This window comes from Lemur catta, chromosome 13, assembly GCF_020740605.2.
Source record: "Lemur catta isolate mLemCat1 chromosome 13, mLemCat1.pri, whole genome shotgun sequence".
Classification (NCBI taxonomy): Eukaryota; Metazoa; Chordata; class Mammalia; order Primates; family Lemuridae; genus Lemur; species Lemur catta.
In genome coordinates, this window is record NC_059140.1 from 19,651,890 (window position 1) to 19,664,198 (window position 12,309).

General features: G+C 38.6%; 1 protein-coding gene across 1 annotated transcript in view; it reads right to left on the minus strand.

Annotated features, from left to right (window-relative positions):
* Nucleotides 1-3,027: 3,027 nt before the first annotated feature.
* ERCC5 (ERCC excision repair 5, endonuclease) overlaps nt 3,028-12,309 on the minus strand; it is a 30,821-nt gene continuing 21,539 nt past the window's right edge. The window contains exons 12-15 of the mRNA XM_045567565.1: nt 10,991-11,135; nt 6,480-6,680; nt 5,422-5,506; nt 3,028-3,711 (exon numbers count right to left, since the gene is read on the minus strand). Coding sequence (XP_045423521.1) covers nt 3,121-3,711; nt 5,422-5,506; nt 6,480-6,680; nt 10,991-11,135 — 1,022 coding nt within the window. The 3' untranslated portion in view covers nt 3,028-3,120. The remainder of the gene's footprint in view (nt 3,712-5,421; nt 5,507-6,479; nt 6,681-10,990; nt 11,136-12,309) is intronic.

The window sequence follows — 12,309 nt, forward strand, 5'->3', positions numbered from 1 at the left end:
CACAACCGGGAGACAAGAGAGTTGTGTTTGGGGCTGGGCACAGTGGCTCACACCTGTAATCCCAGCACTTTGGGAAGCCGAGGAGGGAGGTTCACTTGAGGCCAGGAGTTCAAGACCAGCCCGGACAACATAGCAAGACCCTGTCTCTACAAAAAGTAAGAAAAATTAGCCTGTTGTGATGGCACGTGCCTGTACTCCCAGCTACTCAGGAGGCTGAAACGAGAGAAACGCTTGAGCCTGTGAGTTTGAGGTTGCAGTGAGTTATGATGACACTACTGCACTCTAGCCTGGGCAAAAAAGCGAGACTTGTCTCAAAAATAAAAGTAAAAAAGTTGTGCTTGGGGCTGGCAGGGCAGCCAGGAATTGAGGGTCCAAGATCCAAGAAAAAAGGAACAGAGAAGTAAGCCTGACACTCAACACTGACTTTTCACTCAAAGCATTTACAGATAAAGCAGTTTAGGGCAAGAAGCTAACTTTTGAAGAATTAAGTGGCAAAAAGCAGGGCCAAGCTCAAAAGAAGAGAGAAACAACCCAGGCTTTCAATGGGTACTTCTGGAAAACTACTTTCCAGGAATGGGGGGAAGCAGAAGCTGGGGTCTCACAAAGATTGCAAACAAGGCTTAAATCACTTGGTCCTGACTAGATTGAGGTGATCCTCCCTCTGCAACTTGTCAGAATAACTTCTGGAATCCTCTCTACAGGGAGGTCCAGAACATCTGCAATTTTTCATATACAACATCCAGCATTCAGTCAAAATTTACCAGGCATACCAAGAAACAGACAATAGAAATAAACTCACAGATGACCTAGACTTTGAGCTATTTGACACAGACTTTAAAGTAACTGTGATTAAGATGTTAAAAAAACAGATGACAAGAATTATACTAGAGAACTGGAATCTATAAAAATGAGTCAAATAGAAAAAACTGAAAAATAACAATAAATGAAATAAACTCAAGATATGGTTTTAACAGCAAATGTAGATAAAGCTAAAGAAAAGATTGAGCTGAAAGATAATTTTATAAAAAATATATATGATGGTCATCATCCTAAATAAGTTATAGGTACACCAACTTGATTTGAATAATGAAAAATTTGTTTTGCTGCTGATTATTTTAAATAGACAACCTATTTTATAGGTAAAATAGCACCTTGAAATTTTGAGTTAGAACATTTGGGTTCAGGTCACAAATTTTACCTATTAGATGGGTAAATTTGGTAAAGGTGGTTAGTATCTCCAGTTTCTTCCCTTATAAAAGGATCACACCTCGGTCACAGGGTTAGGAGAAAAAGAGGATGTACAATACCAAACTGTTCTATAAATACTATACTCTGGTACATGTTTCCAACGGTCCTGACTATCCATTTCATATCCTCATTCCTAGGCCCATAGACCAGATGGACAGAAATTCCATTTCTGAGCATACCTAGCTGTGGCCTCATGCCCAGGTCAACGAGATAGGAGAAAAGTGATTTTTTCAGTCACCCTTAACATAAGACATTCTGCTTGCCCTGGACTTTGGTTCTTTCCCCTTCTAGCAGGTTGCACTGCAGATATGGTAGTCACCCTGTATGGACAATTTGGGCGAGATAGCACCCACGGGACTGCTGAGCCCGGGACTCTGAATGACCTTGTGGTGCACAACTGCTTCTCCAGCTCAGACTGGCCAGGATGTAGAGGAAGACAGAAGTAATGTTCCAGCTTATTCAGACCACTGTACGTGAATATCTCTGTTAGAGCAGCTACCGAAGTGTAAAACAAATGTAAATTATCTGTTAAAGGTAACGCAAACTTTTTAGCAAAACTACTATTATCCTACCTACAAATATATATGCAGAAAACTCCCAATTACAAGTAACTTTGTGAAATAATATGAAAAAGTTAATGTTTCCCTCCTCCCACCCCCAAAAATGTCCTGCTTCAAATACCTCCAGAGAAGAGAAGCACTACAAAAAGATTTGAGTTTATGTGGAAGTCACTGTTGACTCTAGAAGGAAGCTGCTTGACAAGACTGCTAGAGGCAGAAGAGATATGTGAAATGAGGAAGAATTATTAATAATGAGCAAAGAAAAGCAGCTGCTATAGTCCAAGGACTGGAGAAGTTTGGCTGACAATATAAATGAGAGCCTAAAAAACACATCTAGGAGTCATTCAAAGATTGTTGGAAGTTACCTATCTGTACTTTTTTTTGCACTGGTGAAGATTTGCGATTTGAAGGCTGAGGGAGGGAATCGGGAAAGATGGAAATACTAAATATGTAAAAAGACACAGATTTGGGAAGGCACTTCTGAGGGCCAAGTTCAAAGGAATTGGCAGTGCTATCCTCAGATTGCTCCTAATTCAACCAGCAGTTTGAGTTGTTCCTGTGAGAGCTCACAGCAGGAGCTATCTTAGAACAAACACCTGTGTCAACAACAATCAACCCCTGCAAGCCACTCCTAAAGCTGACCCACCTACGCCAGTGCAACCCCACCCTGGGCCTCCAAATCCCTTTACACAGAAGTCGGCTTCTGACAAGGGAAGCAGTTGTAAAGCCAGACATTACGGCACAGAGGTTCCCATAGTCAATGCTCAGAGGTAGAAGGATGCACCCGATTTAGGTTTCCTAATTATTTGCCAAAACCACAGCAAACGTCTTCAAATATGCTCCAGCAGCGAGGTTCCCTCCTGCCAGCCTTTTAAGCGGAGCCTGAGGGAAAATGGGAAGCAGTGGGGAGCAGGACTAAATAGTTGTGTAAAACTGCCACATTTGGGGAATGAGAAATATGGACACCTTTCTGCTAGGCCTGAAAGGCAGAGGGAATGCATACTGCCAGTGAGTACTAATCAATATAAATCCTTTTATTCTTTTTTTAAAATGTGGTCAGAAAGCATCAGACATTGTAAGGTCATGGAAACATGAAGAGACAGAGACCGTGAATATGAGGGAACAATGAAATAGAAAACACTAGAAAAGTGTAACATATTGAAAAATAAATTGCCCAGTCTAGCATCTATATTTTTAAAAAGCACACACTAAGTACAAATGCTGTGCAAATACATTTAATTTTATTATGTCCTCACAAGTTCATTACAAAATGTCGTTCTACCTGATCAGAGAGAATACATATTTTTTTAAATTAGGTTTTCCTTTTTCTTCCCCTTGTACTTCTCAGTCTCCGTCTTCTCTTCCCAAACACGGATCTGGCCGTCACGAGGACTGTCGTTGCTTTCTCTCCATCGTCGTCACTAGAGCTGCCTGTAGTCACACCTCCGTCCTTCATGTGAGCCTCTTTCACTGAGTTCTGCAAATCTGAAGAGCTGATTTTTGACTCTTTGTCTCCTTTTCTCCTTTGCACGTTCATTAAAGATAAACTCTCAGCATCCTCACTTGAAGATGCATCAGATGATTCTGAGAGGTAGGTCTCCCCCAAAAATCCACCACATTTATTCTCTCGTTTAGAATCTGAAAACCTCTTTCTTTTCAGACTTGATGACTCTTTCAATTTATTTGCTATGCTTTTCTTCTGTGTTTTTCCTTTTGCCTTATCAAGTAGCTCAAATTCTTTCTCCATAGCAACAGAAACTGCTTCTATTTCATTGGCTGCTTCTTCTCTTTCTTTCCTTAGCATACATGTCACAGCTCTGTTCAATCTCTGGCTCTTAATACATTTAGCATCTTGTTTCTCCTGTTGAGCTACCCTGAAGAAAGAATCAATTCGGAGCTGTGTCTAAAAAATAAAATAAAATAATAATAATAAATCAGACAAGTAAGTTTCCAAACCAAATCAATTAGCTCAATGTTGATCATTCGCGTTGGATTAGTATGTCAGAGAATACTAATTTACTATCTCCCAAAAGCCAGTTCTCTCCCAATTAATTACTGACAGTAAATTTCACTTTCTAAATTACACTTAGAGCCGTACTTGCATCACCTCTGTCAACTTAGTCCTCAGTCTACATCTCAAATGAGACATCTCTTCTTGGGTACTCAAAGAGTGTTAAATATTTTTCTGTAGCCAAATCATCTTCTTTTGGAGCAACACAATTTCATGGGGTCTGTTTCTAAATCCTACTATATTCTTCTTTTAAAAACATTCTCATCATACAATACCTTTAGGAGGCAAGTTCACAGTATATATTAGGTGCTGTAGGAAATATTCATGCCTATTGTCCAGCAAACTTACTTTTAGGCAGATACTCCTAAAAAGTAGTTACATATGGGAAAAGTTATCTGTCTAATGTCAATCACAGCATTATTTATAAAAACCTGAAAATAAAAGGACTAACAAGTGAACTGAACTAATTAATTTAAATCTCTTTAATAAAATGTAATCTGGTCATTTGAAATTATGAAGATTATGCAATACATAGGAAAAATCTTATGCTAATCAGTGGGAGGAGGAAGAATTGGCTGTATCAAGTTGCATGTACATGTGGTAATAAATATATGTGGGAAAATAAAAGAAAATAAGTCTAAATGTTAATATCTGCATTAGAGGAGGTAGAAAATGGGTCATTTTAATTCATTTTCTTCACTTTCTAATTTTGGAAAAAAAACACATTAAGTTCTGTAGTGAAAAGGGAAAGAAGTATTACAACAAAATTTATCTGAAATTAGGAAGCAACCAGTCACTAAACCAAATAGCTTTCCTTCTCAGTTGGTTCATAATGTTTCCAGGAGATAAAGCATATCTAAGAAAAACAGGAGAAACTCCTGGAAATGTTGTCTTAGTTTTGTTCATGTTTTTTCAAAATTAACCAAATCTAATAGAAATTGATTCAATTTAAATATATTATCTCAAGATATATGATCTCATTTCTGCTAAGTGGCTTATTTGTATGTATGTTTTGTGGATTGCTTCTGGGGTGGAAGAAGGCTTGTATTGTGAGTAGGAACATACAAATAAAGCAAGACAGTTATCTGTGGGAACTCAGAGCCATACAAAAGGCCTCTTTTCTCCTCAAACATCTCTCCTACTGATAAGCAATGAATGAACTGCTACCTTTAAAGATTCATTCATAGAATTTAAAAATGTTAGTCCTTAAAGAAACTTTAATGATCAGAATTGCTTTGGATTGGACATTTCCTAGACTTTTAGAAAATGAAAATAATTACGAAGGGGGTAATATTTTTAATCAGAAACACCTTATTGTGAAATCCATCATTAGACTGGTTTTTATCAAAGTCAAAATGAATGAGAGCAAAGTCAGCCCTAAAAGTAAGAATATGAATGAAGAGTTAAGAAAATGAAGACAAAGTCCACTTTTTCTCTTTTCCTATTTTCCTCTGTTCTCTTCTCTAAAGTATTGTAATTTCAAAATGTATGTTGTATGCTCTAAACATACAACATACATTTTGGTCTTTAACAACTGTCAACCACAGGCTTACTGGGTTTACTCTTCATCTTGAACTTAGGAAAAGAGCCCACCGTGATTACCTGCTGGGCATTGAGTTGCTTTAATACTGGAAACAGAGATTCATCTGTCTTCGTCCTGTTCCAGCCAAAATACCGCTGACAAAATATGCAGGCAGTTAAGACTTATAAATGTTTTGAAAGATATTTCAACAAGTGATAAATAAAAAGGTCCAAAGAACCCACACTTGATTACATTCCCCTTATCTCCAAAGATTTTCTTATTTATAAAGATTAGAGTTGTAAAAGAAAGGAATAACAAACAAATCACTCCAACATAATCACCTGGCACTATGTTCTTTTCAATCCTCTAAGACAAAACATATTCAACTATCATTTGAGGACATAAAAGACTCATGACTATCAAAAAAGGTTAACCTGGAATAAAAACAAGTTTCAGACAGCCAACACATATCTTTGATAGAAAAAACATTCTAGTTGGAGTAACTCTATTGCAAGTTTTTAAACACCTATCCAAATGATTATTTAAATACACAGAAAAGAAAACCAGTAACAAAAAGGACAAAATTAATCATCTTTCCTATTCTTTCAGAATAAATAATATAATAAGTATGTAGTTGTATCTATGAATGCTCAGCACTGTTTATTTCAAATAAAGACCCTCTTTAAAACTAAGGAAAGGGAAAAAGGAATGAAAAGGGAAGTGTTAGATCTGTGATCCCCAAACCCCCAGGCTGCGGACTGGTACCAGTCCATGGCCTTTTAGGAACTGGGCCACATAGCAGGAGGTGAATCGGGCCACACAGCAGTGGCAATCAAGCAAATCTTCATTTGTATTTACAGCTACTCCCCATCACTCACATCACCACTCACATAACCACCTGAGCTCCACCTCCCCCACTGCCCCTACCCCCATCCCTCTGCACGCCCCCCTCCCACCCCACCCCTTCCACTGAAAAATTGTCTTCCATGAAACCAGTCCCGGGGACCAAAAAGGTTGGGGACTACTAGGACAAATGGGATATTAAGAAAAAAATGATCCAAGGCCCTGTTCCCTAAGTTTTAAACCAAACACATATTTGGCTCAGTATTCTTTTATGTTTTAAGAAATAAAAGGATATTCTCTAATTTTGTCAAGATCAGGTTTTCCCCACAGAAACGATCCCTTGGAGTCGTCCACCACAGGTTTGAGGTAGGCGTCTGCAACAGCTGGGTTAGGAAAGCCAGATATGAGTTGCAACTTCCGTAATTTTTTTTTCACTTTGGTGTCATGAGGATTAGGTCTTATCTTCTTATTTTTTTGAGCTTCATGCCACCACTCTCTACAAGGTAAAGGAAATGTTCACAAAGCAGTAAGACTTTGCAGTTCGTGTACTATAGATACAGAGCCAAACTTAAAGTTAGAAAATGTAAACTCAACTCCTAACTCCAAAGAAAATTATATGCTGTAAAGAATACTAGTTTTATTATTTTCAGTATTATTAACCACAATGCATTGCTACATTGTGGTTAATAATACTTTTATTTATTGAATGCTTACTCTGTGATCGGCACTGTGTTAAATATTTCATATGACCAATAATCACACAAGCAGTGTCCTATCACCATCCTCACCTCACAGAGGAGGAAATGAACCTCAAAGAGAAGCCCCTTGCTGGACCAGGCGTGGTGGCTCACGCCTGTAATCCTAGCACTCTTGGAGGCTGAGGCAGGAGGATCGCTCAAGATCAGGAGTTCGAGACCAGCCTGAGCAAGAGTGAGACCCTGTCTCTACTAAAAATAGAAAGAAATTAGCTGGACAACTAAAAATATATATAGAAAAAATTAGCTAGGCATCATGGTGGCGCATGCCTGTAGTCCCGGCTACTCAGGAGGCTGAGGCAGTAGGATTGCTTAACCCCAGGAGTTTGAGGTTGCTGTGAGCTAGGCTGATGCCACGGCACTCTAGCCTGGGCAACAGAGTGAGACTCTGTCTCAAAAAAAAAAAAAAAGAAGAAGAAGCCCCTTGCTCAAGATTTCACAGCTAGATTGGTACAGTCAGACCTCAACCATCTTCCTCCAAGCCCCACACTCATAATATCACAAAAGTCACAACTTCTCTGGGTCTCTCTCTCAGCAGTAAAAAGGAAGTAATATGTCTGTATTATTTACCTCGAATCAAATATAATAATGGATCCAACAACATTTAATAAAATGTAAAAATGCCAAGAATACATCAAATTTTAAAAATGTAGATCATAACTCCACATAAAGTATAATCTATTAATAAATTTTAGAAAAAACATATATACATGGAGAAAGAAAGAAAAAGTAAACATATTTAACATGATAAAGAACAGTAGCCACTATTATTTTCCTGTGTGCTAAGTAATGTTCTATGTGAGAACAGAGCTGTTCACTTTCTTCTTTACATTTTATTCATTTTTTTCCATTCTAAGCCTACATTATTAAAGCAAGTTAAAGACAGCCACACATTGTTTGACACTCCTCCCACCAAGAAGCAGGGTCCACACTGCCTCCTCTTGAGGCGGGCGGGCCCTGTGACTGACTGACGAGTGCAACACACAGAGTGACCCTGTGCCAGGCCTAGGAGACAGCTCTTTCCACCCCCTGTCTCTTGGAACGTTTGCTCTTGGAAGCAGCCAGCATGCTGTGAGGAAGCTCAAACTCATGAAGAGGCCCAGATGGAGACCACCCAAGGGCCTCGGCCCGCAGTCAGCACCACTTTGCCACCCGTATGAGCCATCCTAAGTGGGTCCTCGAGCCCGGCTGAGCTGCTCCAACAGACGTGGAACAGAGACGAGATGCTCCCACGGGGCCTGACCAAACTTCAGCTTCATGAACAAAATCAATGACTGCTGCTGTTTGAAGCCACTGAGGTTTAAAGTAATTTGTAACGCAGTGACAGAGGCCCAGAAAAATTTATACAGTTAGGAAAAATAAGTGGCAAAAAAGTTAATAACATGATCTTTACCAATCTATGCACTCAGCGGAATCTAAAAAAACATCTATATCTCATGTTCCACTGCTTCCTTCACACACTGACTAGTACAAACTTAGGAACTGGTTCACAGATTGGTTAGCTCAGCAGTTTCATCTCACCAAAGCAGGGGTGCCATCTAGCGTTGAAAAAGACCAGTTGCAGTCTTCACTGTAGTATCAAAATGCAAAAAGGAAAAAGGGTTTTTCATCACTTTTACACACTGTTTCCAGGAGTGCACTGGGGGAATACCTATAATTCTCCCCCAGTTTACTTCTGAATTTTCGTCTTTGAAATAGTAATCATGACTGCTAGCTAGGAGAATCAGCACAGCACACTGTGAACTCATCAAGCCAAAAGGACCATCACTCCTAAAAGAAGGCCTGGCACTTAAAGATGAAAGAAAGAAGTTATCTGTCCATCGTCAGCTGAGCTGTGGGGCAGACAATAGGGCGTGGTGGCGACTGTGGTGAAAACTGAAGGATGAGTGCCCAGGCCTAGGCAGTGGGATGGGTGGAGGAGGGGAGTTCCTGTTATTCCATCCCAGATATTTTGTGACTATTTGGGAATTTGGGCCCAGTGTTTTCAGATATCCTTTTCCCCTCAAAAAAGTCCACAATTTTTTGTCATATCTCTCCAAATTTAGATGTTGGTAGCCAATTCAAAATTAAAGCTCTACAGATGAACACACTATGTAGGCCAAACCTAATGTAGCTGAACCTAAATTTAGCCTACAGGCCCAAAGTCGCTCCACTTTAAAGAATGAGTGACTAGCCAGGAACTGGTTAGGAGAAGAGAAAAGAAACAAAAGCGAGACAACACTTTCAATTTTACTGCTTTTCCACCACTCTTCCTGCTCTTTAACTCTGCATTCATCTTAACCTCTTGAGCCAGGGAGGACTAATGCTGCTCCTAGGTGGCATCGGCGAGCTGGAAGACCAAGGCAGAAACTGCAAAAGCTGACTCTAAAAAATGTGAATAATTCAACAGGCAACAAACGAGCAAAAACTGTTGAAGAAAAGGAAAATGGGATAAACAGGCCATTTGCTAAATCAGAAAGGCAAACTGTCAATAAACATGAAAAAAATTCACTCTCACCAGTATTAATAATTAGGAAAACAAATTGAAAAGTCAGATACCATTTTAACTCACCCTAAAATAACAATTAGATAAGAACCCAAAGATATATGTATAACGACATTCAAATTAATGTTTGTTTTTACTTTTAAAAAAATAGATATAACAATAGGCATTTGATTAATTATGATAGACCCAAAACCAGACTTGGAACCATTAAAAACAATGATATAAAGCTATTCATGGTTGATAATATGCCTTGTTCTTTCACCAAACAGATTACAGGCAACATAAAAAGTATATACCATCATCCATTCTTATAAAAAAAAGATACACATTTATATGAGTATACATGTATATAGATAATGTACGAGTATATATGTGCATAGAAAAGTCTAAAATCACATCAATAAAACATAACTATAATCATCTTTTTATCCATATTTTATTATATAATTTTTCTATGTATTTATTTCATTTGCATAATAGTTATTTGTAATTTTTCAAGTTTTTACCATGATCTATGAGCTACCTAATAACTTACCCCAGTATATAAATTTCCTCAACAAAAAGAAAATTATGAAAAAAGAGATAAAGCATAAAGTACAATACATTGGTATGTGTGCTAAGAGTGGAAGACTGCAATCATTACAATTTCAGATTTCATTTCAGTGATTCTAATCACCGATTCTTCAGACTAGAGCATCCTAGCATTTTTCAAACAGGAGATGTAAGTGGAGAGAACATTAATCAACTACCACCAAGTAGCCCCTTGTAACAAACTAATGATTAAAAGATGCCATTACAAGCTTGTGAACACACTAAAAACCACTGAATTGTACAATCTAAAAGGGTGAATTTCATGGTATGTGAATTATATTTCAATTAATAAAAAGATGCCACCAATACAAACCTTAAGAAAAGAACTACTTTCACAGATATACTCATAACTCCTATCATGTCAGAATCGTCAAAACTGAAAAATGTAGCCCATGGATAGCACAATTGTGCATTCTAGATGAAATGAGACTCCACCACTGAACACATCACAGTACTCACACTGTGAAAAACGGGACAGCAGCACTGGATGTGAGGTTCCTGCACTACGTTTCCACGTCCCTTCCTGCCTGACCTCTCCCAGGACACTGAACACACAGAAGCACAATTACGTCCACTTCCCCATCACCCCAGAGAGTGTGGGAGCCCCTTGAGGACACAGCCTACAACTTTGTCATCTTTCCTATCCCCAAGGCCAGCACAGTGCCTGACACATAGTAGCTAGTCAATAAATATTTGAATGACTGAAATGGAAACTTCTTTACTCCTATGAAACCTACAGAACTGGCTTTGTACTCATGAACTACCATATGCCCAACACTACCAAAAAAAATTGACTCTAATTTCATCAGAACTCTAGAAAAGGGAAAAAAAACTTCAGTAACCCCAACCCATACCTTCTGCTGTTTTCTCAATGAATAATGATTTGAGACAGTTAATGATAGACATAATAGTTCTATTTGTTAATCTGAGTATTTATATAAATATCTTAATTAAAGAAATGAAGAAAGAACTTACGAGAACTTTAGGAGAGGTTCCAGCCCATGTCCAGGGAATTCATTGAGAATTTCCATGGCTGTTACACAGCCTACGGTTGGTATACCCTCAGTATAATCACTTCCAAGCAAATAGGCCAAGTTTATTAATTTATTCCGATCCAGTCCTATACGAGTAACAATTACATTTTTTTACTTTTATTTTATAAATATTTATCATAGAACATTTATAAACATTTTATTATGTAAATTATATATGTGTATAATTATATATGTGTACACATATTTTATGTAATATGAAAAATAGAGACATTTATTATATTAATAATGGCTGGATACTTTCCAGACAGCCCTCGTATGTGTGTATATATATCCTCACCCAACAGCCAAAAATATCTTTTTTATTTTTGAAAATAGGTTCTTCTTGTAAATGGCATTCTATAATAATTTTAAAGTCTCATCCATTGTCACAGCTTTATATACCCTCTATGCACTGACTCCCAAATTTAGCTATCTAGCCTGGATCTCTCTGAACCACAGTCACGTATATCCAACTATCAAGTTAACAGCTCCACTTGGATATCTAATGGGCATCTAAGATTGAACCAAACCTGAACTCTGCATGTCTCCCTACTTCAGGCTGCTCCTTCCTCAGTCTTCCCGTCTTACTGAGGGCAGGTCCACTTGACCAGCTGCTCGGGACCTGGAGTCCTCCTCAATCTCTCTCCTTCTCCCACACCCCATCCCTGACCTGCTCTGCACATCCTCTCCCTAGTACACCAGGCTCCACTGGATTTTGGACTCTTTCTTCACTTTGACGTTAACTCTTGCCATTGTCCTCCTCTTCCACTCACATAGGCCTCCTTGCTTCCTTAGAACACACCATGTAAGCTTCTGCCTCAGGGCCTTTGCACTCACTATTCCAAGATATCCATTTATAGCACTTGCTTCCTGTCTCTTTAGGCCCCTGCCCTAAAGTCACCTATGAGTAAAGCCTTTCCTGACAACTTGCTCTGAAACAGCACCTGCACGCTCAGTGACTGCAGCTCACTCTCCTCTCCTCTACTGCTGTATTTTTCTATATGGCACTTACCACCAACTGTCAAATTATGATTTACTTATTTGTGTATGGTCTATTTATTATACAAGATTATTTTATTCTCTGCTGTTCCCTCCTTGTCAAGAACAACTGGCATACAGGAGTCACTCGATACATATTTGCTGGATGAGGAGAAGAATGAATGATCGATCCCAGAAACACCGATATAGGCCTGGGGCAGGAGTGACTCCCCCAACTCTGGTTCCCTCTGGAGATATCAGGCAACTAGTCAAAGTCTAACT